The sequence below is a fragment of the Alosa pseudoharengus genome, unplaced genomic scaffold (assembly GCF_046254945.1).
Source record: "Alosa pseudoharengus isolate Yale_2024_CS ecotype anadromous, Long Island Sound unplaced genomic scaffold, YU_APseudo_1.1 YU_APseudo_1.1_scf_14, whole genome shotgun sequence".
NCBI lineage: Eukaryota > Metazoa > Chordata > Actinopteri > Clupeiformes > Clupeidae > Alosa > Alosa pseudoharengus.
This window is the reverse complement of record NW_027468609.1, coordinates 13,882,776-13,903,875: the sequence shown is the minus strand read 5'-3', so window position 1 is coordinate 13,903,875 and position 21,100 is coordinate 13,882,776. Positions and strand designations below refer to the sequence as shown.

The 21,100-nt window shown below is 39.9% G+C and overlaps 1 protein-coding gene across 1 annotated transcript; it reads left to right on the top strand.

Annotated features, from left to right (window-relative positions):
- The first annotated feature begins 1,698 nt into the window (after positions 1 to 1,698).
- slc46a2 (solute carrier family 46 member 2) lies at positions 1,699 to 19,534 on the top strand. The gene is made up of 4 exons (XM_076283918.1): positions 1,699 to 2,963; positions 4,878 to 4,961; positions 17,046 to 17,202; positions 17,435 to 19,534. Exons 1-4 carry the CDS (start codon positions 1,979 to 1,981, stop codon positions 17,487 to 17,489), a joined length of 1,281 nt encoding a protein of 426 aa, XP_076140033.1. The 5' UTR covers positions 1,699 to 1,978; the 3' UTR covers positions 17,490 to 19,534.
- Positions 19,535 to 21,100: the final 1,566 nt, after the last annotated feature.

Below are 21,100 nucleotides of genomic sequence, written 5' to 3'. Positions count from 1 at the left end.
CGCATTTCTCACTATCACACTAAAAGTATGATTCTACGTAATGACTCTGTATGATATCTGTACTGTCACTGTGTATATCTGTGTGTAACAATGACCGTCACACGGGAATGTTATGACTTTGCAGTGTTTCACTGTTCTGCATGGCTGGATCAGTAGCTATCTGCTCCAGATTGCCAGGTTGCCACGAATCAGAGTCTGATTCAGTAAAGTCCATGTGGGATGACCAACGCCATCTCCCATCAGCCTGGAAGGATACTTGAACCCTAACTACTTCCTTTTCTAGTTAGAGTAGCTGATGGATCTTTAGGTGACGTCATGCTGTCTTTCCCTTAATGCATCATTGTAAATAAGACTCTGTTCCTGATATTTCCATTGGTATGACTGGGTATTCATTCATCTGTGGTATCAAAATTACCATCACTAGACAAGAAAATACCAGTAGTTAGGGTTTAAGTATCCTTACAGGTTGACGGGAGATGGCATTGGTCATCACATCTTACGTGGACCACACTGACTTAGACTTTGATTAGTGCCAACCTGGTAATCCTATCATGAACGCGTTCAGGCACAACACTGACTGCCTCAATAGGCTATTGGCCTACGCAATAGTGGCCAGCAGGGGCGTCACCTAGAACTGCACTGCACTGTGGGGCACACGTTTAAAGTATTTTAAGGTTTAAAATGCATCAATCTGGTGCACATTGGGGGGGAGGGGGTCAGAGGTTAGACTTGCTTATTTTTATCTATTGATGGAAATGTTTGTGCTGTAGCCTAAACTATGTTGTACTTCAGAATTTTAACCATGCACATACAGGTGGAATAGTTATGATGATACTGCAATAAGTTCACAACAACAAAGCATATTTGCTGAGTCTCACAGTTCAGAAATAGTTGTTTAAAGATTAAATGGGAAACGGATTCGGAGGCAAAGGCTAAAATTTAAATCAGCTACAATTTGTAAGGTAGGCTAGGCCTATCACCAATATCAAGTTAATGTCAGATACATGGCTACATTCTTAAAATGATTCTGGTCTACAATTAAATATCTATTAAAAACTTCACAATGGAGGATGTTTTAGAGTGTGATCTGGACTTGGCTGTTTTGAGAAGGTGCGCTGTGGGCACCTCAGGCGTCCGGCGGGCTACCTTGTGCCCGCGGCCACCGTGATGGAGACCCCTGGTCTAGAGTCTAGTGAGTGACACCCCTGCCTTTTGAAATTCAAGCCCGACGCATTTTTTTAAGGTCTCTTCTGTGGTCATGATAAGGTGGACTGCGCCACGCGGTATCGGATACTTTAAAAATACATTCAGAACATGTTTGATGATGGTGGATTGGTTATTGTCCAATGTTAATAACAATAGGCTACAAGTCGTATTAAATGGTTCCTAGAGTGTTGATGAGTGTACAGATTGTGAATGTGGATAATACAGTGTGATTTTTAAATGTTAAAAGTTGCAACTGGTGAATAAACTGGTTTGATAGGTAGATAAATAAGAGGTGGATAAACTCTATTTCTGAAATTTCAAAGGTGGGTAAACTGCGTTTACTTGCGTTTAGCCTCCCCTACTTGATGCCCGGAGAAAAGAGGACGCCTGTCACTCTAAGAGTGTTAGCCTATGTATAGGCTAGAGTGCTTCAGCCACGTTGCAGTCAAATGTCCTTTCATTTTAAACCAACTTCCCCATGCCTGGATGACGCCATCAACACACTCTGGCTGTCTGGTTCTGGTCTCACGCTCTTCTCTTTTCAGACACGGAAATATAATGCCGTAGACCAAAGGGTGTGCAAACTTGTATTCGGATAGCTAGGACTTGAGGACTTGATGACTTGAAGTTCTATGCTACACCTGGCAGAAGTTGTCGCCAGAATAATTACACCAGAAGAAAAACAATGTCGGATAGGAAGGTTTAAAGGGACGTTAACAAAGCTCTCGTGGATAGAATTTCGTTTTTTTGTTTGGGTTTATATCTGGTGAAGATGGCGGTCTTAAATTATAATGTCAGGATTTACATTGAACCTGTTGTGTTGTGCGCACAGGTGGCCAGTTCATTTTACGACACCGGTCTGCAGTCGGTTGTCAAAGAACGATACGAAAATAATCCGAATTTCACCGACACTGGCAGTCAACAGAAGGCTATTTCAAACTTCTACATGATTTACACTATGGTGGGAAAATTCGTTCCAATTATACCTGCTATTATTTTAGCCAAATGTGGAGACAGGGGGTACAGAAAGTTACCCATAGTTGTTCCTTTGATCGGTTACTTTATCGCCAGGATGTTTCTTGTTTTCGTAATCGTGTTTAACTGGCCTCTTGAAGTTATGTATGGGGGAGCGGTGGTTCACGGCTTGTGTGGCGGTTTCTCCTCGTACTGGGCTGGTGTGATGGCTCTGGTATCCCTAAGCACGTCTGAGGAGGAAAGGTCCCCGCGCATAATGCGAATGGAGCTAGTCTATGGTTTAGCGGGGCTCGTCGGGAGTCTGGCGTCCGGTCATCTTTTCCAGCTGTACACGGTCAAGCTAAAAAGTGGTGTAATTTTGGTTGGACTAAGTGTGGCGCTTTATGTCTTCTGCCTTTTATATTCAACATTCGTGCTTCAGATTGCTTGCTCAGGTGGAACCAGCCAGCGCCGTGAAAGTGTAGGCATATTGGAACGAAGTTATAGAAACACCACTAACATTGCGCTCCTGTTTGCTGGAGCGATCTTATATGACGTTGCGGTCGGGGGAGGCATGGAAATCTTGGTGTCGTATGTAATGAAAGAGCCGCTTAACTGGGACGCAAAGCAGATAGGGTACGGCAACGCTGCAGGATTTGTGATCTTCATTACAAGTTTTTTGGGAGTGAAATTGTTTTCCAGATGCTTTAGCGATGCGTCCTTGATTATGATCGGGATGGTGTCGTTCTGTTCCGGGATTTACTTCATGGCCTTCGTGACCTCGACGTATATGTTCTATTTGGGTAAGTTTCACGGACATACCCTTAACAAAAAAAGTGTATGAAGTGTAGCCTACTGTTTGTACGACTACTTAAGTCGTTATGTTTTGGAATCAAGTATTCATCCAATATGTGGATGAGTATTTTTAAAGAAAACATTTTCTTTATTTAGAAGTTATTCAGGTAAGGCAGTGTTTATGAACTTCGAAAGAATACTTTGAAGGACAGTTAAAAGAATGCTTAAAGTATAAAAAATAATAATACCTGAATGGAAACTAGTAGGTCTTTATTTCAAAAGTAGGATGTGAAGTCCAAGAAAACCTACAAGTACTTGCAGTAGGCCTATAAAAACCATTGCACCTATAGTTTACTGAGGATTTTTTTTAAGTATTCATGAACATGAAAGGTGGGCTAGAAGTAGGGCTATGTTGGCAATGGGTGGTGACTCCGGAGGTAGAGGAGTGGCCCATGATCTGTTAGGTTGTAGGTTTGAGTCCAGTTCCTCCATTAGTCTCAATTATTAAACAATTTATTCAGATGACTGGTTGAGCAAAATATCTGGTTGGCCTGTTAGAGTTTGAGAGTTTGGAGAGGATTGGATAAGGTGATGTCAAATTAAAAGGTCAAGTTGTACATTTAAATGCTTTTATCTATTTATCACAACTGTGTCAAATTAAAACAATACCCACCTAGGCTAGTAGCATTCATGCAGTAGGCCCTAAGTGTTGTTATCCTCAATACTTCATCAATAAGTATCAATACTTTATAATATTCACAATTAAAAATGTATGAGTAAACCTGATAGCAGTTATAACTGCTGGGCATGTTTTATCCCATTTCTCAAGATGGTTAGCATATCATGAATTTAACTTATATTGTGTCAACACACCAGCTGGGAGCTGGAAGCAGTCGGCAGATGGAACCAGAACTGCATGAACAACACAAGATCAGGGCTTGATAGATAACAATTTAGCTGTTATCTTCAGTACAGACCCACATAGGGAAGTGAAACAAACAACCCCTATTAGTTGATACTGTGTGAACAGTGTTTATGAGCTAGAGCTGTAAATGTGCAAGGAGGAACCTCAGGGGGGGTGAAGCTGGTGGGTGCACTGCTAAAATGTATCTTAGAATCAATCTGACAGTGGCATGGCTCACACTGTTGGAATGGAATCGCTATGTAAGTGCATGTTGTGTGTAATGTTTGTATGCTACTGAGACCTTGAATTTCCCCTTGGGGATCAATAAAGTATCTATCTATCTGCTACCTAATCATGGTCCTCCAACACAGTACCCCCCCCCCCCCCCCCAGGCCAGTACGTCAGATTTGTATAGGCCTATATTGCCCTAGTCGCTCACTTTTACACAAAACTGTTACATTGTAATGAGCACCTGGGTGACTGGTGGGAAAAACTGTGGCCCAATGGTGTTCTTGTACTTTTCCTGGGTTAGCGGGCTATTGCTTATGTTGAACCCAGCCTAAAGCTTCATGCTCAGTTTAGGATTTCTCTTTCAAACAGCTAGCCTTTGAGCAAGGTTGCTACCCACACCCTCTCAGTAATCTTCTGGTCTGGTAGCCTACAAGAGTAACGAAATACACTGTTATTTAGTATTGAAGAAAATATTACGTGTGAATTTGAGCATGTATTCAGAGTTAAGCCAGAGGTATATAACATAGGGGTTAGTTATGCTGTTTGAAGGTAGAAGAGAGGGAGAGGTGTAGATTCAGAGGAAGGAAGGGTTTTGTATCATGAATGCACTTGTTGATAAAATGATGATAAAAATGACTGGAATCATGAGTGTTGTGTTTCATATAGATACCTTTCAGAGGAGGATAATTGTGGGTAAACAAAGCTGACAAATAAATAGTTTTTCATGAAACCCTTGTCTCCCTGTCTGTCTTTCTCTGTCTCCCTGTCTGTCTTTCTCCCACCCCAGCACGGTGCCTCACGTTGTTTGCACTGATTCCCATGCCAACGATACGCTCTCTACTATCTAAGCAGGTGGAAGGGTCCTCGTATGGTAAGGCCTGATACAACACAACTCTCTTCCCAAATACACAAGCACACACATCACTAAAACGTGATTATCTAAGCAGGTGGAAGGGTCCTCGTATGGTAAGGCCTGATACAACACAACTCTCTTCCCAAATACATAAGCACACACATCACTAAAACGTGATTCACACAACATTCTAAAATGGTTACTACATATATCTGCCAAGATTTCGTAAAATAAAGGCACAGCAACAAGAAATGTAACGATTTAAAAACATTGACAACTGAGTGTTAGCAATAAAGTCATATATAGGCATGATTCGTTGAGTGTATTCTAAATATAGCCCACTCCTACTCACACACTGAGAACAATGTCCAACCAGATAACAAGTTCTTCCGGTTCTGTTCAGAACCAGATCAGAGCCGGTTTACTGCAGGTGGAAAAAGGCAGTTAAGAGAAACAGCAATTACAGTACCATTAGGAGAATTTTACAAAAAGTGTATTGGATTAGAATCACAGACCACATATTTTAGGCCCTCATAAACAAATGTTTGTTCATAGACAAAAGCAAACAGCACTGGCTAGGCCTACTGTTTGTATTATGGATTTAGCAAAGAAGAACTGAAACTACCATGTTGTTTGTAGGAAGGGAGGGGGCTAAGAAGAGGAAAAGTGATGACTGTGGTGCTTGCAGAGCTACTTTTGTTATTTCTAAATACTTTAGCCTTCCTTCGCAATAACTTTGCATTCCTTACTTTTGCATTCTCTAAAGTCAAAAGTATTGCAAGTGAACGAAAAAAAATAGGTGTATGATGGTAGCACGCCCATTGCTACACATACCCTGTAATGTATCATTAATCCAGATATCACTGGAGTCTACAATGAAATCTGAAATCTCACATCAAGTCTCAACTCAACAAGTGGACAGGGGTGCATCCTGCTGAGTCAAAGAGTTATCTTTCATATACAATATAATAAATGAAGACCAAAAAAACTTTATATTTTGACATATTAACCACATGTAGTCACATAGCGACCACTTGAAAATATGTAGCCTATCATAAATATTCTGTAAAATACTTTATTTATTATGTGTCCTAGATTCCTAACATAAATACTTATTATGACCGCCGCTAGCGAAGTGGTCATATAGGGATTGTCAAAGTTTTTTTTTTTTTTTTCCCCCGTCATCTACTTCCTGAATTTTTGGTCAACGATACCCGGGACACCGAAACATCAGGGCACATGAAATTTGGTGGGTATGTAGCTCCACTAGACTTTTACGAAAAAATTTAGTTTGGTCGCCGGGGGCCACTTCCCCCCCGAACCCCAAAAAATTCAGTTTTTCCTAAATAACTACCTGAACCGTGGCACCGAGGATGAATAATTTTTTATGGTATGTTGGTCTCAAGGGACCACATCAACCTAGCCCATAATCACTCATTTGTGATTTGCACACCCTCGGTAAAAAATGAAAAAAATTGTCATTCTGCTTTAATCACCTCTCTCTTCAGTTAAGATGTTTAGAACTGCACCAAATGTTATGTGTATGATTAACCTGACATTCTCTGGGGGTATGCCAAGTTTCGTAGAATTTCATCCATGGGGGGGGGGGCTAAAAAAATTAAGTTATGTGTACATTTAGTGACTGTACACTCATTGGCCTGTAGATGGTGGTGCACACATATACACACGCACACACACACAGGCACGCACATACTATCGGTATCGGCAATTAGAACGGCCGATACATAATTACAAATTCAGTAGGATTAAAGGAAAAACAAATATTCATCATTATTATTTGGCTGCATTTCCAGTATTGGCGTTACGTAGTCGTTTGTCCACCAGATGGCGCTTTGTTGCAGTGAGACGTAATTTTGTTGGAAGTTAATCTAAAGTGGGTTGGAAAGACGATAGATGCTTCCTACAAGGACAACACTGTAGTTTACTGCAGAGAACGTCTAATAAGGGTAGGATGATTTTCACATGAAATGTAATTCCCATTTCTTCTTGAAGCCGAAATAAATCTGAGAATGTTTATCAGACATGCTTGGTTTTGACTGCAGGTACATTAATCTTATACAAGTTACGTAGGCTATAGGCCTATCAATAGCCTACGACCTAGGTAAAATAATGTTAGGCCTACCGTTAGCATTGGTTGAGTGATGGAGGCCAATTTGATTAGGCTATTGGTGTATTTGTAGAAAACCATAAATGCGGTTACCAAGCAAATTGCTATCAGCGCTGTAATTGTATCTTTCGACTGTCTCATTCTTTTCTGACACTAGCCTACAGGAGCTAAGTGAGTTAGCCACAACGCGTTCGCTAACGTGATGGTTTTTGTCATGGAAAATATAGGCCTACCTGAAAGATAACCTGTCTTTAAAGCATCCTAAACAGGCTGGGACATTTCTGCTTGCTAAATAGGTTTTTCTGCTGTTGATTCGCTCACAGTCCTTGGTGGCCCTGTCAGTGCTTTGTAAAGTGTTGCATTAAGACCACAAAAAGTCTCAAAAAGCATCTGAGCTGACGTTCATTCCCAAACACCGCTACTTCAATCCTCTATTTTAAAAGGTGTTTCAAGTAACGTTAAGGAAGAGCATGACTCAAAGTAAAGTAACTAGGGCTGAGACGATGTAATTGACTAGACTACATAAATTCGTCAAAGTGAATAATTTGTGTCAACTCGTCACAATGAAGATTTATTAACGCACCCGTGATGATCTACATTTAAACCAAATGTTTTAGAGCGCACTTTGAGAGACGTATCCAGGGCAGGGCTGTACCTGTTGCACGTGCTACAAAAATCATTCTGTGCGATGGATGATTTACCAACGTTACGTCTGATACAGTTTTGCCAGGGGCGCAGCTACCCATTTTTGAGGGGTATGCAACAACAATATTGGCGCGCCCCCCCCCCCCCCCCCCCCCCCCCAAAAAAAAAAAAAAAACACAAACAACTAAAGCAAAACAAAAGGCCAATCATTTACACTATTACTGTGCATTAGTGTCTATTGAATATGTTTTTAAAGAAATGCTGCCAATTTGATGTTTTGATTGATAAATTTGATTGATAAAATTGATACATTTTCAATTTGATAAAATGTCCACGTATTTGTACTTTACTTAAGTAAAATGTATAGTATAGTAATATTTTCTCTCTGACAAACACGTTTGTTTTACCAGGGGGCGGGGTTGCTACCAAAGATTCTGGAGCGCTACGTGCATTCTTAGAAACATAAGCTTTTAGTCTAGACCTGGGGCCTGTACTACGAAGCGGGGTTTCTGGCTTATCTGGGTAACTTCGAGAGTAACTTGATCACGTGTGGCGTAACTTCCCGATTAACCCGTACTATGAAAGGTGGATAGGTTTTAACCGAGGTATGCTGCCATGGCAATTTACGCTGCATCTCAAACCTGCTCCGACCTGGGGCCTGTACTACGAAGCGGGGTTTCTGGCTTATCTGGGTAACTTCGAGAGTAACTTGATCACGTGTGGCGTAACTTCCTGATTAACCCGTACTACGAAAGGTGGATAGGTTTTAACCGAGGTATGCTGCCATGGCAATTTACGCTGCATCTCAAACCTGCTCCGACCAGGTTATGTTCTTGGTTAACCCGAGGTTTCCGTTAACCACACCCTTTATAAGTACCACCCCTCCACTAACAATTTCTCCCGAGACATGTCGGCGTACCTGGATGATCGATCCATACGACATTGGAGCGCAAATCGTGAGGGACTCTCTTCGCAGGGCGAGGGGTTTTAGAGACCGCCAGAAAATATATATAGCCTACCCGGACGATATTCTCTATGAAGATATAGATTGTCAGCCGAGGGAATTCGTTATCTTTGTCAGATGATCTAGGAAGACGTCTCATAGCAATGCCCGTACGTGGACATTCATGTATTCAATCGGTGATGCAAGAATACTGTATGTCCTAAAATAAATCGGACATAGGCCTACAGTATGCTGAACATCTGAGCAAGAATAGCCTAAAATAAATCGGACATAGCCTACAGTAGGCCTAATAAATAAAAATCACCATTTTAACAAACTTGTTGAATTGAATGTCATATTACTGTTACCTGCACATAAAGGCTACACATTTCCACAGCACCAGAATCCGACCGAATGCCTCCCTCAACCCCCTCCATAATCGGCCTTCCACTATTATTTGCGATGGCCAACTCCTCTGCTACTGTAAAACACTCTGGTGCCTTACAGTAGTGTTCAAAGACACCTTTTTCTTGTTAGCTGTAAAACAGAGGCCAAGTGAAGGCTATAAGCATAGGCCTACATGTTTTCATAATTAAGAAATATTAATGCAAGCTATGACTATATAAACCACTATTCTGAATAATGTGTTTGTGTTTCATTTTCACCTGCTGCCATGTGCGCTTGGCAATAGTGTTTAATCTGAAATGTTCACAGGATTAGGCATACACTAAATCAGTCAATGGGGCTACTTAAACATTCAATTATCCTTAGTTCTGTAATCTATATGCCCACTTCTAAATTGTGTTGCATCTGTAGGCATTTCTATGAACTCAAAATAAGTAATTTAATTATTTCAACTCATTAAATACATTCCGCAAGCTATTACTCCTCCGTATTTGAAGAACATGTGGAAATAAAACTTTACTTTTAGGCATTTAGGATCTGCAATACGTTGCCAACAGCCTTGCCAGCATGCTTTGTTCACTGCCGACGTATTTGTCATAATAATTGGCATTCCTCATCCGTAAAATAAGGTGAACGCGTCATCACTGAAAGTGGTGATTTGCGCTGCAACCCGCCCCTTTTATGTGAACGCGCACAAACTCCAATGAGGTTAACCCCAGCTCAACAAATCAACTTCATAATCAGCGTCGTAGTACCGATTAACACCACTAAAGATAACCAGGTTTTGTCAACCCCGGTTTAACAAAGTAATCTTGGGTTACATCTGGGTTGGTTAAGCTCCCTTCGTAGTACAGGCCCCAGGCAAAGCGTGAGCTTGTAGCCATCTGCATTCGGTAGGCTATATTCACCAGACCCATGGCTACACTGTACATGCAACTGTGTTCTGTGCCTTTCTCTGTCTGTTATCTGCAGCGTTAGGGCCTCCTCTCCGATGAGATTGCTATCCGCGGATCAGCGAAGTTACAGGCTATGCCCATGCATGCTTCTGTCACACGTCTGATCATTTGCGGCACAAATGAATGGTAGCCTAGACTATTAATGAACCGGTGGCCGGAAAAAAACGTAACATTTTCCACATTAGGAAATATTCCTTAATTGTGTGTGATCAAATAAAGATGCATAGCCTACAATTGGGGGGGTAGTAATGTGAGCGCTCATTCAATGTCTATGTGTCTGCGCAAGTGAAACTGAACCTAATCATAAAGACACCTTTCTCAGCAACTTTTCTGTTCAATCAGCATAATTGGCATTACGATCCACCCGACGTTTCCCTTGTCTACCCCGTTAAACTTCAGGCTCTCGTGTTTTGCTGAATGATATTACTTAGCAGATCACCCTAGTAACCAGAATTACAGTCTTGTAGGTCAGAATGTAAACTGGGCCATAGATGGCAAGCAGTAGTAGTCGAGTATAACCTAAAACTATAATTAAAATGCCACAGCCCATACTGATTTTTCCTTTTAGAATATAGATATTAAGAGAATAAATCATTATGCAAATACTTTTACTTTTAATACTTAAAGTACATTTAAAAGCAGGTACTTTTTACTTTTACTTAAGTAGGGTTGTCATTGTGGTACTTTTACTTTTACTAAAGTAAATATTTCTCTGTGTATTTGTACTTTTACTTAAGTACTGAGTTTCACCACTGCTAGAGACTAGATAGATAGATACTTTAGTCATCCCCAGACGTGTAACGTGAAGTCGTGCATGGATGTGATGTCTCCGTCCTGCAGGCGGTAGCCAGAGTGCTCTCAACTCCGCTGCCATTTGTGAATAAATAAATGTCCCCCCCATGTCCCCGGTATAACGTTATTGTCGGGTCCTTAGGAGGTATTTGAAATGACCAAATGCAAATGTCATCCGAGGGACCTGACGGTGACTTCCCCAGAAAGTCCTGCACCGGACGTCACGCAATAACCAAACGATAACTTGCTCCAGATGTCAATAAGGTCACCGGAACGTCCGCTAGAGAACATGACTTTCGGGACCAATCGGGGACGTCGTAAATGTCGGCATAAGGTCCGGGGGACGTCCTGTGTTTGTCGGGATATCATCGAAATGTCCGGAAAACGAAACCTCTGCCGGTCACTTTGACCGGCACCATTTTTTTCTAGCGGAAACTCTGGCCTACAGGTGTACATGACCTTTCATCAGTCCAGTTGCAATGGATGAACTGTGATGAACTGCCCTATTGTGATTGTTTAGAGATTTTAAAGGTTTTATAACAATGCTACACATTTTTTGGCTAGTGCTACAAATCTATTCACCTTTGCAGCACCAGTAGGCTACTTGCTGTGCAGCCCGCACACACACACACACAGGCATGCCAAACAAGCATACACAAAAGTTTCAAGAGTGGGGGATTGAGTAGACGATGGATACAAATTGATTAGTGTGATTTATGTTCGCGGACGGATGTACAGGACTGAGCGGCGGTCATATGCGCTATGCGGTACATCTAGTTTTTCAAATATTTTCAATGAACAGGGTGTTGGTGTAAGATCAATTTTGTCTTTCATTTTGAGGTTGTTACACCAGGCTATTGCTGACATAATTACAAGCCATTAAAAGTATACAAACACAATGGGATGAAGTAAACTATTTGCAATTAGCCTGACGAGCCAGACCCACATTAAAATGTAGGGTCTGGGCACTCACCGTTCGCAGTGCTCAGTCCGAGGGGCGGGATAATCAGTTGTCTTTTAAATTCACTCTGCACGCAATAGGACAGCGGCAGCACTATGAGTCCCGTGCGTTTCCCACCAGCGGAGCTAGTTGGCTAGTTCAAACGTTTGGCAACTTAATAAAAGCTTAACTCGTGTCACACTGTTCGCCAACAGCAACATCCATCTTATTTGTTTTCAAGTAGCAGGGAATTCAAGCCAAACAGTTGCAACTCTGCCATCAATCATTATGTTAAGCCCACCTAACGACTCTATACATGATTTCATTGGCCTGATTAAGTTTTGATTTCTGGAGCTCACAAGCCAACGGAGAGTTGCTAGACTAGCCCTGGCAGCAAATGTAATTTGCTGCCGCTAGGGGCGCGTCTAGATTTCTAGGCTAATTTGCAATTGGATAAGCAAAGAAAATAAAAGAAATTTTAAATCAACAGACTAATTCATTTTCCAGAATAGCAGTGTAGAGACATGGCTACATAGAGTAGGGCAAATCTTTGTGTGAACACACGCCATGATGTAAAGCTGCATAAAGCTTAAAGGGGAAATCCGATTTTTCACATAGATGACATCCACTTTGGGTTCATCTTGTATATTGTTGATAGGACGGTGTGATGGACAGGTGAATGTGTTTATCCAATTGATGATTGGTCATCAGCGCAACCTGGCACAATCAAGGCTCCCCCTTAAAACAGACATAGGGGAAAAACGAAAACTGTCTGGTCAGCAGTGTTGTGTACATGAACCCCAGAACCAGGGGAGCAGGAGATAGGATGACCTGTCCGTGACCCCTCTGCGTGGCCTGCTCATTTGGGGGTGCACAGCTGGATGCCCATAGACGTATATACATAGATGCCGCAATGGACTCCAAAACGTATGTCAACGGCACCGCCATGTTGCTGAGGGCAACAATCAAACAGGACAAGTGTCAATTTCTTTGCCCAATTGAATTGTTAAACATGTCACTGTTGAGCATGGCAGTGTTCTAAACGGATTAGCAATCCTTGAAAATAAGTTGTAGAATACCAAGGCACTCAAGTTAAAATGCCTTTATTTTAATGGGCACAACATAATTAAAACACTTCGACGCGTTTCGGCATGAAGCCTTCGTCAGGAAGTGAGCAGTCTCTTGTGTGGCATACTGAAATAAAAGACATCAATTCCATGAGTGTTCTCAGGTGTGTGGGTGGGACCAATTAGCTAATGGCAAACCCCTCATTTACAAAGGTAAACCCACAGAGAAATAGAAAAACAAACAGGTATTGATGGTGGTCAGCAGGGGGCATCATTCCACAGTCTCTACAGACATACAAGAGTATTTAGAGAACAAAAAAAACATACATGCAATACATTTATACAACAATAGAGCATTTCTGTTTACAGGAAATGGAAATATTCCAACTAATAATTTAAACCTGGATATAGCTCTTAATTTAAAAATCCAGTAGCTCTCTCGTTGGTTTAATTGTTTCAATCTATCACCCCCTCTCATTGTTTGTGGTATATGATCTATACCTATAGCTCTTAAAATAGCAGGGTCACTATTGTGCTTGTCTTTGAAATGACGGGCCATTGGATAGTTCTCATTTTTTGTTCTTATCGCATATTTGTGCTCTGAGACTCTATCTTGTAACCTTCGTTTGGTTCTGTCGATGTAAAAAACATTACAGAGGGGACATTCCAGTTTGTAAATCACAAATGTAGTTTTACAATTAATAAAATGCTGTATCTCATGTGTTCTTTGACTATGTATATCTTCAAATGTTTTACCTTGAACTACAGTAGGGCAGTGATTACAATGACCACATTTGAAGCTAGTGGTTTCTTTGACAGCCAAGTGTTTTTAGAGGGTGGTGGTAGATAGCTGTGGACAAGTTTGTCATTTAAGGTAGGAGCTCTTTTAAAACTGAAAACTGGAGGCTCTTGAAAAACATTTCTCAGAGAAGCATCACACTGTAATAAATTCTGATAATGTTTTTAATGTGATTTGCTTCAGTGCTAAACCTTGTGGAAAAGAAAATTCTCCCAGAACTTTGTCTGGACTTCCCACTTCTTAACAGGGATTGTCGGTCTAGGTTCTCAGATCTGTGCTTAGCACTCTGGATGGTTTTCTTTTTGTAACCTCTTTGAATACATCTATTTTCCATTTAATTTGCCTTTGCTATACATGGGTAAATGGGAACATGATTTTGTGCTTAATTCTACTAAAAATGCTTATTTGAACAAAATAATCTATTATGGGAGATATATTGATGATGTATTTTTACTGTGGGATGGATCTGAAACTGAACTATTGTCTTTCCATGCTTACCTCAATGGCATCAATGAAAACATCAAACTGTCTCTGGAGTTCGACAAACAAAGCATTTGCTTTCTGGATTTAGAAATATACAAAGATAAGGAAGGTTTCTTACATTCCACCATCTATAGAAAACCTACCTCTCGCAACACTATTTTGCATGCAAAAAGCTTCCACCCTAGACATTTAAAGGATAACATACCCTACGGTCAATTCCAGAGATTGAAAAGAATTTGTGATGAAACTGATTCTTTTGAGGTAAAGGCAAATTAAATGGAAAATAGATTTATTCAAAGAGGTTACAAAAAGAAAACCATCCAGAGTGCTAAGCACAGATCTGAGATCCAAGATGAGTAGGAGCAACTATGTCAAGCCAGGTGTAAGTAATTCAGGATGTGTGCGCGTTCTCGTTTCTGCTCCAAAATGCCCACGGTTGGAATAAAAAAGACGCGGAAAATAGCGTCATTCACACAAAGTGAACAACCGCTTTTGATATAGACTAACAATGAAGGGGGGATCATGGCTATTTCTGTAAAACAGCGGGAGTAGGCGTGGTAGACCAACTGAATGCAAATTTACGTATGCACCCACGTGTGAGTGCTTTCTTGTCTCGGAACGCAACGTCATTAAGCGCTTGCCTCTGCAAAGATGCATGATATACCTTAATATTATAGTTGAAAATACCTCCGAGAACTTGCCCCTCCACTTCCAATCAACTACAGTAGGCTATTCATCAAACGTCTATCAATAAAATAAGCAAACAAAGAGTACCTAGGCCTATGTTAATAATTATAAGGCTATCACAATTAAAATAATAACTATATGGTAGTAGGCAGACAATCTGTTTTGTTTTGCGAGCAAATACATTTAGCAAATAGTTTATAAATGGAATAAAGCTCCTTAAAAATTAGCACGGAGGTCTGATGTGAATGACAGCTAGCTGAACCAATAAGATGACATAATTACTGACACATAAATGTTAAAAACAGCACTCACTGATGCACTTATTCTTACTGTACTCTAATGTTTTTAAATGGTCCTAATATTGTTGAGAATTGCTCTAAAACTTAAACTGTTTACCATGTTGTTAGTCGGTTTGGCTAAAAATGCGTCAGCCAAATGTAATGTAATCTAATGTAATTACCATTAGAATTAACTTAGCTTGGCTGTTAGCCTGGTCGGGACCAGGCTAGGTGCAGAGAATAAATCCCCATGGTAACTTATGTGCCATCTCTTTTGTGAAACCAACTCAAGGCTAAATTCATCCAGGATAAGCTAAAAATCCCAGCTTAATCCCTTATCTAGGTTTTGTGAAATACCCCTCAGGTTAGACTAATCAGGTACAACATGGGAAAAATAAACAACACATTTTTTGTATGTCAACATACATTTTTATTTAGGAATAACAGTTGTTTTGCCGTCTTGGCATTTAATCTATTTCTTGTTTTTGAATAAACCTCCCCAGCCTTGGAAAAAATTATTTCACAAGGCACACTTGTTGCTAGCATGCACAAATATTTTTTTGCCAACATAGTTAGGTTTGGATAAACCACTCTCCTCTCCTGCCAGTATTTCAAAGGGTCAGCTGTTCTTGAAATAAAGGCATCAGTCATATATTTTTTTTACTTCTGCTACTATCTAAATATTAACGTCACTAGACTATATCTATCTAAACTATCGCTCACTGTCTGTCTCTCGCCTGTCAATTAATCTATATCACTAACCTATCAATCACAAGAATGCACTATAAATCGCTATATCTCTATATGTCTATGTCGCTATATCTCTCAAAATCTCTCTCCTCACAAAAAACCCACAAAGATAGGATGTGTTTGAATGACTTTTAAGCATTCTGGGACTTTGTAATTTAGATCAAACAGGTGTTTACTCGGGTAATTGGCTCGCGCAGCAAGTGTACCACCTGTCCAAACCAAATTGAAACACCACGAAGCCTCACTAAGCCATGGTCACGTGACATGGGCGTTTTGAACCACACTTCGAAACACTGTTCGAAACACTTGCGTTTCGGAAGCTCGACACTGTTTCGAAACGTCAGCTTCGAGCGTCACATCCCTAAAATAAAGGCATTTTAACTACAAAGAAGATGAGTGCCTTGGTATTCTACAACTTTTCTAAAATGAACTAAGCCTGTCACCAAAGAGCACCACCTTTACAAAGTTTTGACTAAGTTCCTGGTAGCACTCCAACTGGACTTTATTCCTTGAAAATAAGTGTTGAGCATGAAGGAATAATACACAGCCATGCATCGACTTTGAAACATAAAGATTTGTAATTTGAATTTGAAGAGTTTTTTCTCCTCAAAAAAGTGCTCAAACAGATTAACAGTTTGCCAAAAATAGTGTTAGGAACTTAAGGCCCGGTTACAAGTTTATGGAATTTATGTGTTGCCCAGACCAAAGTCTCTAACCTATACAATAACATGTAGGGAGTCAGATGTATGTAAGGGATAATGTATAGAATGCCGATCATTATCGGGAAATAGGTACCGAGGTACCAGGGCGAAGCTGAAGGGACCTACAGATGCACTGGTGGGCCCATTCGCTAAATTAGCTGAATCTAATAAGTACAGTTCCTCAGCCAGGCAGATGAGATAATTAGGGAAATCACCTGTGTTAAATGCACAGGTAGAAACAATACATTGTAGGACTTTTACTTTCTGAAGCCGGACTTTTCGACCTCTACCCTTTGTGAATATGGTATGTTTGTGTGAACATGTACTATCTATCTACAGTACATGGCAACTACCAGGCAACACACTGTAACATTAGCAAGTAATAGTTCCCAACTAATCCATACATTTTTGCAACCCTACTGATAATATGTTTTAACTTCACTGTGCAGGGGTTTCCATTAATCTATATCTTCTAAATGCATATACTGTATGTAACTACTATACTCAAATTTGTTTTGTTTGTTTAAGGTGTAACCCTGATTGCGCTTCAGCTTTCCTTCAAACTGATCAGTCTGGCTTACACCCCCATCTACACCAAAGTGTACCAGGCCACTCTCGACGTCTTCCCTGGGTTTGTCTTCACCTTGTCCAGCATCATCACGTTTGTGGCCATGGTTCCGATATGGTAAGAGGACATGCGATGGCAAGTCACGTCTGTTTAGCTAACAATCTCAAGATCATCTGCTTGGCTAACATTTATTATACTGGAAGAGATAGCCTTCAGCAGTTGTGGTTTCAAAACAAAGTTGTCTTTAGACTGGTCATATTAGAATTAGATCATTTTGTTCTTACTTCTGCTGTTGTGCTGGTTGTGTGAAATATTTTTTCTTGACTTCTTGCTTTTTCGTCTTGTGAAGCATTGTTGGATGCAGAACTGCACATAGGGCCTATGAAAGGATTGAAGGAAATTAAGGACGGACTAAGACATTCTCCTCATCTTCATCAATGTGAATGCATGTGAAGTCAGGAACATATTTCACTTCTAAGGACCTAAAAGGGAGAGATTGAATTAATAGAAAACAACAGTTGACTACTTTCAAATTGTTTGCATATGTGTGTATACTGTAAATATTTGTTTATGTTCTCAATGCATTTTTAATTTTCTGTGTTGCCACTGCCAGTGACAGTGTATGTGTTGTTGAATATTTTACTTTGTGTAAATAATGCATGTAAATATTACTGCAAGATGTACAACATTTCACAGCTGTTTTAAATGTTGTATTTTCCATTGTATTGGGGGTGCCTGGAATGCCATCTAACAGGGTTCACATACCATATGTCTTACAAAAGTGACTGGGGGCTTTATTTTACTCAGAAAACATATGCATACGACACAGAGATACTATTTTACACACTTTGATAGGGAGAGTCAGCTTGCATATTGGTATTGTTGAATTTAAGTCAAAGTGGTACAAAATGTATGTAATGCTTAAGTGAAATGCACATTATACAGACCGACCAAAAATTTTGTTCACTGCCCGCATGATCTGAGACCCAGTTTTTAATTGAATCCTGGCTTTTGATTATAGGACAAATATCCAGCATTGTCATGAGAGTTTTTCCATTTCTTGTTGTCAATAGTGGTAAATAGTGATATTTATTATCTGAGACAGAAGCAAAAATGCAAATATATGAATTGTTTCTATTTAATGTTTTGATAAAGATGATATCAAGGTCACATACCTATAACATGTATTGTACCTTGGCCACTTACTGACCTTGCCCTAAATTTTAACGCCATTGCCTGTGGATTTATTTTTGTACAGGCAACTTTAATGGGCATGATACTCAAAGGTGGCATTATTACCTAGATAGCATCCGGACTGTGATTGCATGGAGTTAGAATCAGGACTAGCTGTGGGAAATAGAGATGAGTAGCCTGGGTGAACCAGACAAGCCTGCAGACTGGTCTGGAAAGGAGCCCATCGACATCCGTTTCCAAATCACCAAAAACCCAGGAACGTGTATGTCTTTGGAACTGAGTAAACACCTGCATTTAAAACCCTTGTTTACAAGCAAAATGTGTTTGCTGCACATTTAATGTAGTAAGAGTTTAATGCAGCAATGTTAGTGTAATCACTGCTGGTTACACACATAAGTTGTAAAACGGGTAGTTCAGAAAATGGGTGTCAATGGGCTCCTTTCCAGAGGGAACTGCAGAGCAATTCAAATGAGCTATCAGGTTTGTCTAGGTTCACACAGGCTAGAGATGCGGAGGACAGTGGCCTGCTAAACCGACTTGAAGTGTTGAATATAGTGAAGAAGTGTTTCATATCAAATATTTATAACCTCACAATTTCATATGATAGCATTTAAAAATCAATGTTACAACATAGGTACTTGTTGACTTAAACAGTGAATGACAGGCGTTACAGATCTTTAAAGTGCTTTGATTACAACCAAGCCTGAGGCAAAGCAAACAGATTACTCTCGGTTTCAGTGTAACGGCATTCCAGTCTATATTTATTGTCACAGCGTCCACTATGTAAACCCAAGTCAATGGCCAAGGCCTGATACTGACACCAAAGTAGCTACTGACACCAAATGCTGATAGAATATTATGGTTTACTGGTAATAATAGTACATTTAAAATAATTTCTGTGCTTCAGATTTTAATTCCATAATCATGTAAAGACGTCATTTCTCTAGGCCTACCTCATGACTGATTTATGCTGACTTCACTGCCTGCCTGATATCTATTATAGGCTATGCCTTTTTGACTGTCGGTACTATTTCAAACACTGTGATAGGGTGATTCAGTTTGCATATTGTTATTGTTGAATTTAAGTCAAAGTTGTACAAAATGTATGTAATGCTTCAGTGAAACGCACATTTTACAGGCCGACCAGAATTGTATTCACCGCTCGCATGATCTGAGATCACTCATCAGACTTTATTGCCAGAGACTGCGACTTCTTGAACTTACATATAGGCTGAATTAAAACCTCAAATCCTTGTCTTTGTCTCCCTGTTTCTTTTACAGTTATTTTTTTTTTTTTTGTCCTGTATATTAAAAATACAATGAAGTTCATGTGTGCTCTGGCTCTCTCTGCCTTACGTAAAAAGCCATAAATGACATCACAGAAACTACTATTGAGAGATGCAACACAACATTCAATGATAAACAATAGATACAATAGAGAGCCACACAATAAAGTACAAAAATTAACAAATATGGCCTAACAGATGCTTGTGGGAGGAAATAATTACTAACAGGCAGGCTACAGTACATTGGGCACGACACTGAAGCGTTTCATTCACGTTGTGTCTGTTTCAACAATTAGCTTCTTCTGTAAGCAATGGAAGGCAGATGTTATAGTGGCGCGTACATTTAAAAAAAAGTTAAGTCTTACCTATACCTAGTCCCTACCTCTCCTGTGTATACTGTATGTGAAATTACAAATTAAGAGTTTGGTTCCAAAGTGCTATATCCACCATTTTAATGAATTTTCATAAATCATTTTTTTACATTTTGTTTTGCAAGTACTATGTACTAAGTACTTTTGCAAGTACTAAGTACTACAGTTCAGTTGAACTTTAATTGGGTATTGTTATTTGATTTATCTTTACTCAATCAAAACTCAAAAATACTCAAAAGAATATAGTGTCCGCAAAAAACAGTGCCTTCTTACATATAGACAAAATCCAGGAATTATACCAGTCTGGCTTTAGAGATCACCACAGCACTGAATCAGCCTTAGTTAAAGTTTTTAATGACCTCCCCTGTTATTTTCCCTTTATATGCTTCCTCTAGGTTCTGAAATTAGGAAACTTGGCATTCATTCCCATTCTTATGCAGATGATACACAGTTATACCTTTCCATAAAGCCTGATGGATTAACCCCATTAGGCAAACTTGACACATGTGATATATAAAAACATATGGATGACGAACAACTTCCTGCTTTTGAACTCAGATAAAACAGAAGTTATGGTTTTAGGTCCTAAAAAGATGAGGGGTATCCTATCCTCATCACAGGCTACATATAGTGATCTTCCACTGACCTCATCCACAAGTGTTAAAAATCTAGGAGTTATAATTGACCAGGACCTATCACTAATCACATAAAACAGATCACCAAAACTTCATTTTACCACTTAAGGAACATTTCAAAGATAAGGAAGTCCTTATCCTTACCAAACGCTGAAAAATTAACCCACACTTTTGTCACTGCAAGGATAGACTATTGCAATGCTCTATATGCTGGCTGCAATACAATACAAAATGTAGCTGCTCGCACACTCACTATGACCAAAAAATATGAACATATTTCCTCCATCCTAGCATCTTTACACTGGCTACCTGATAAAAGTCGCATTGACTTCAAAATATTACTTCGAGCACAAGTCATACCTGGTTAACACAGTTGGTGTAGGAATTTCTCTTGACCACCAGATAGAGTAGTGGAGCAATGTGTCAAAGGCTTCCAAGCTCCAAGGGCCCTATTTTGGCAATCTAAAACGCATGGTCACTAGCAAATAGCTTAAATACATTTAAGGGTTTGTCCAGTCCATATTCGTGG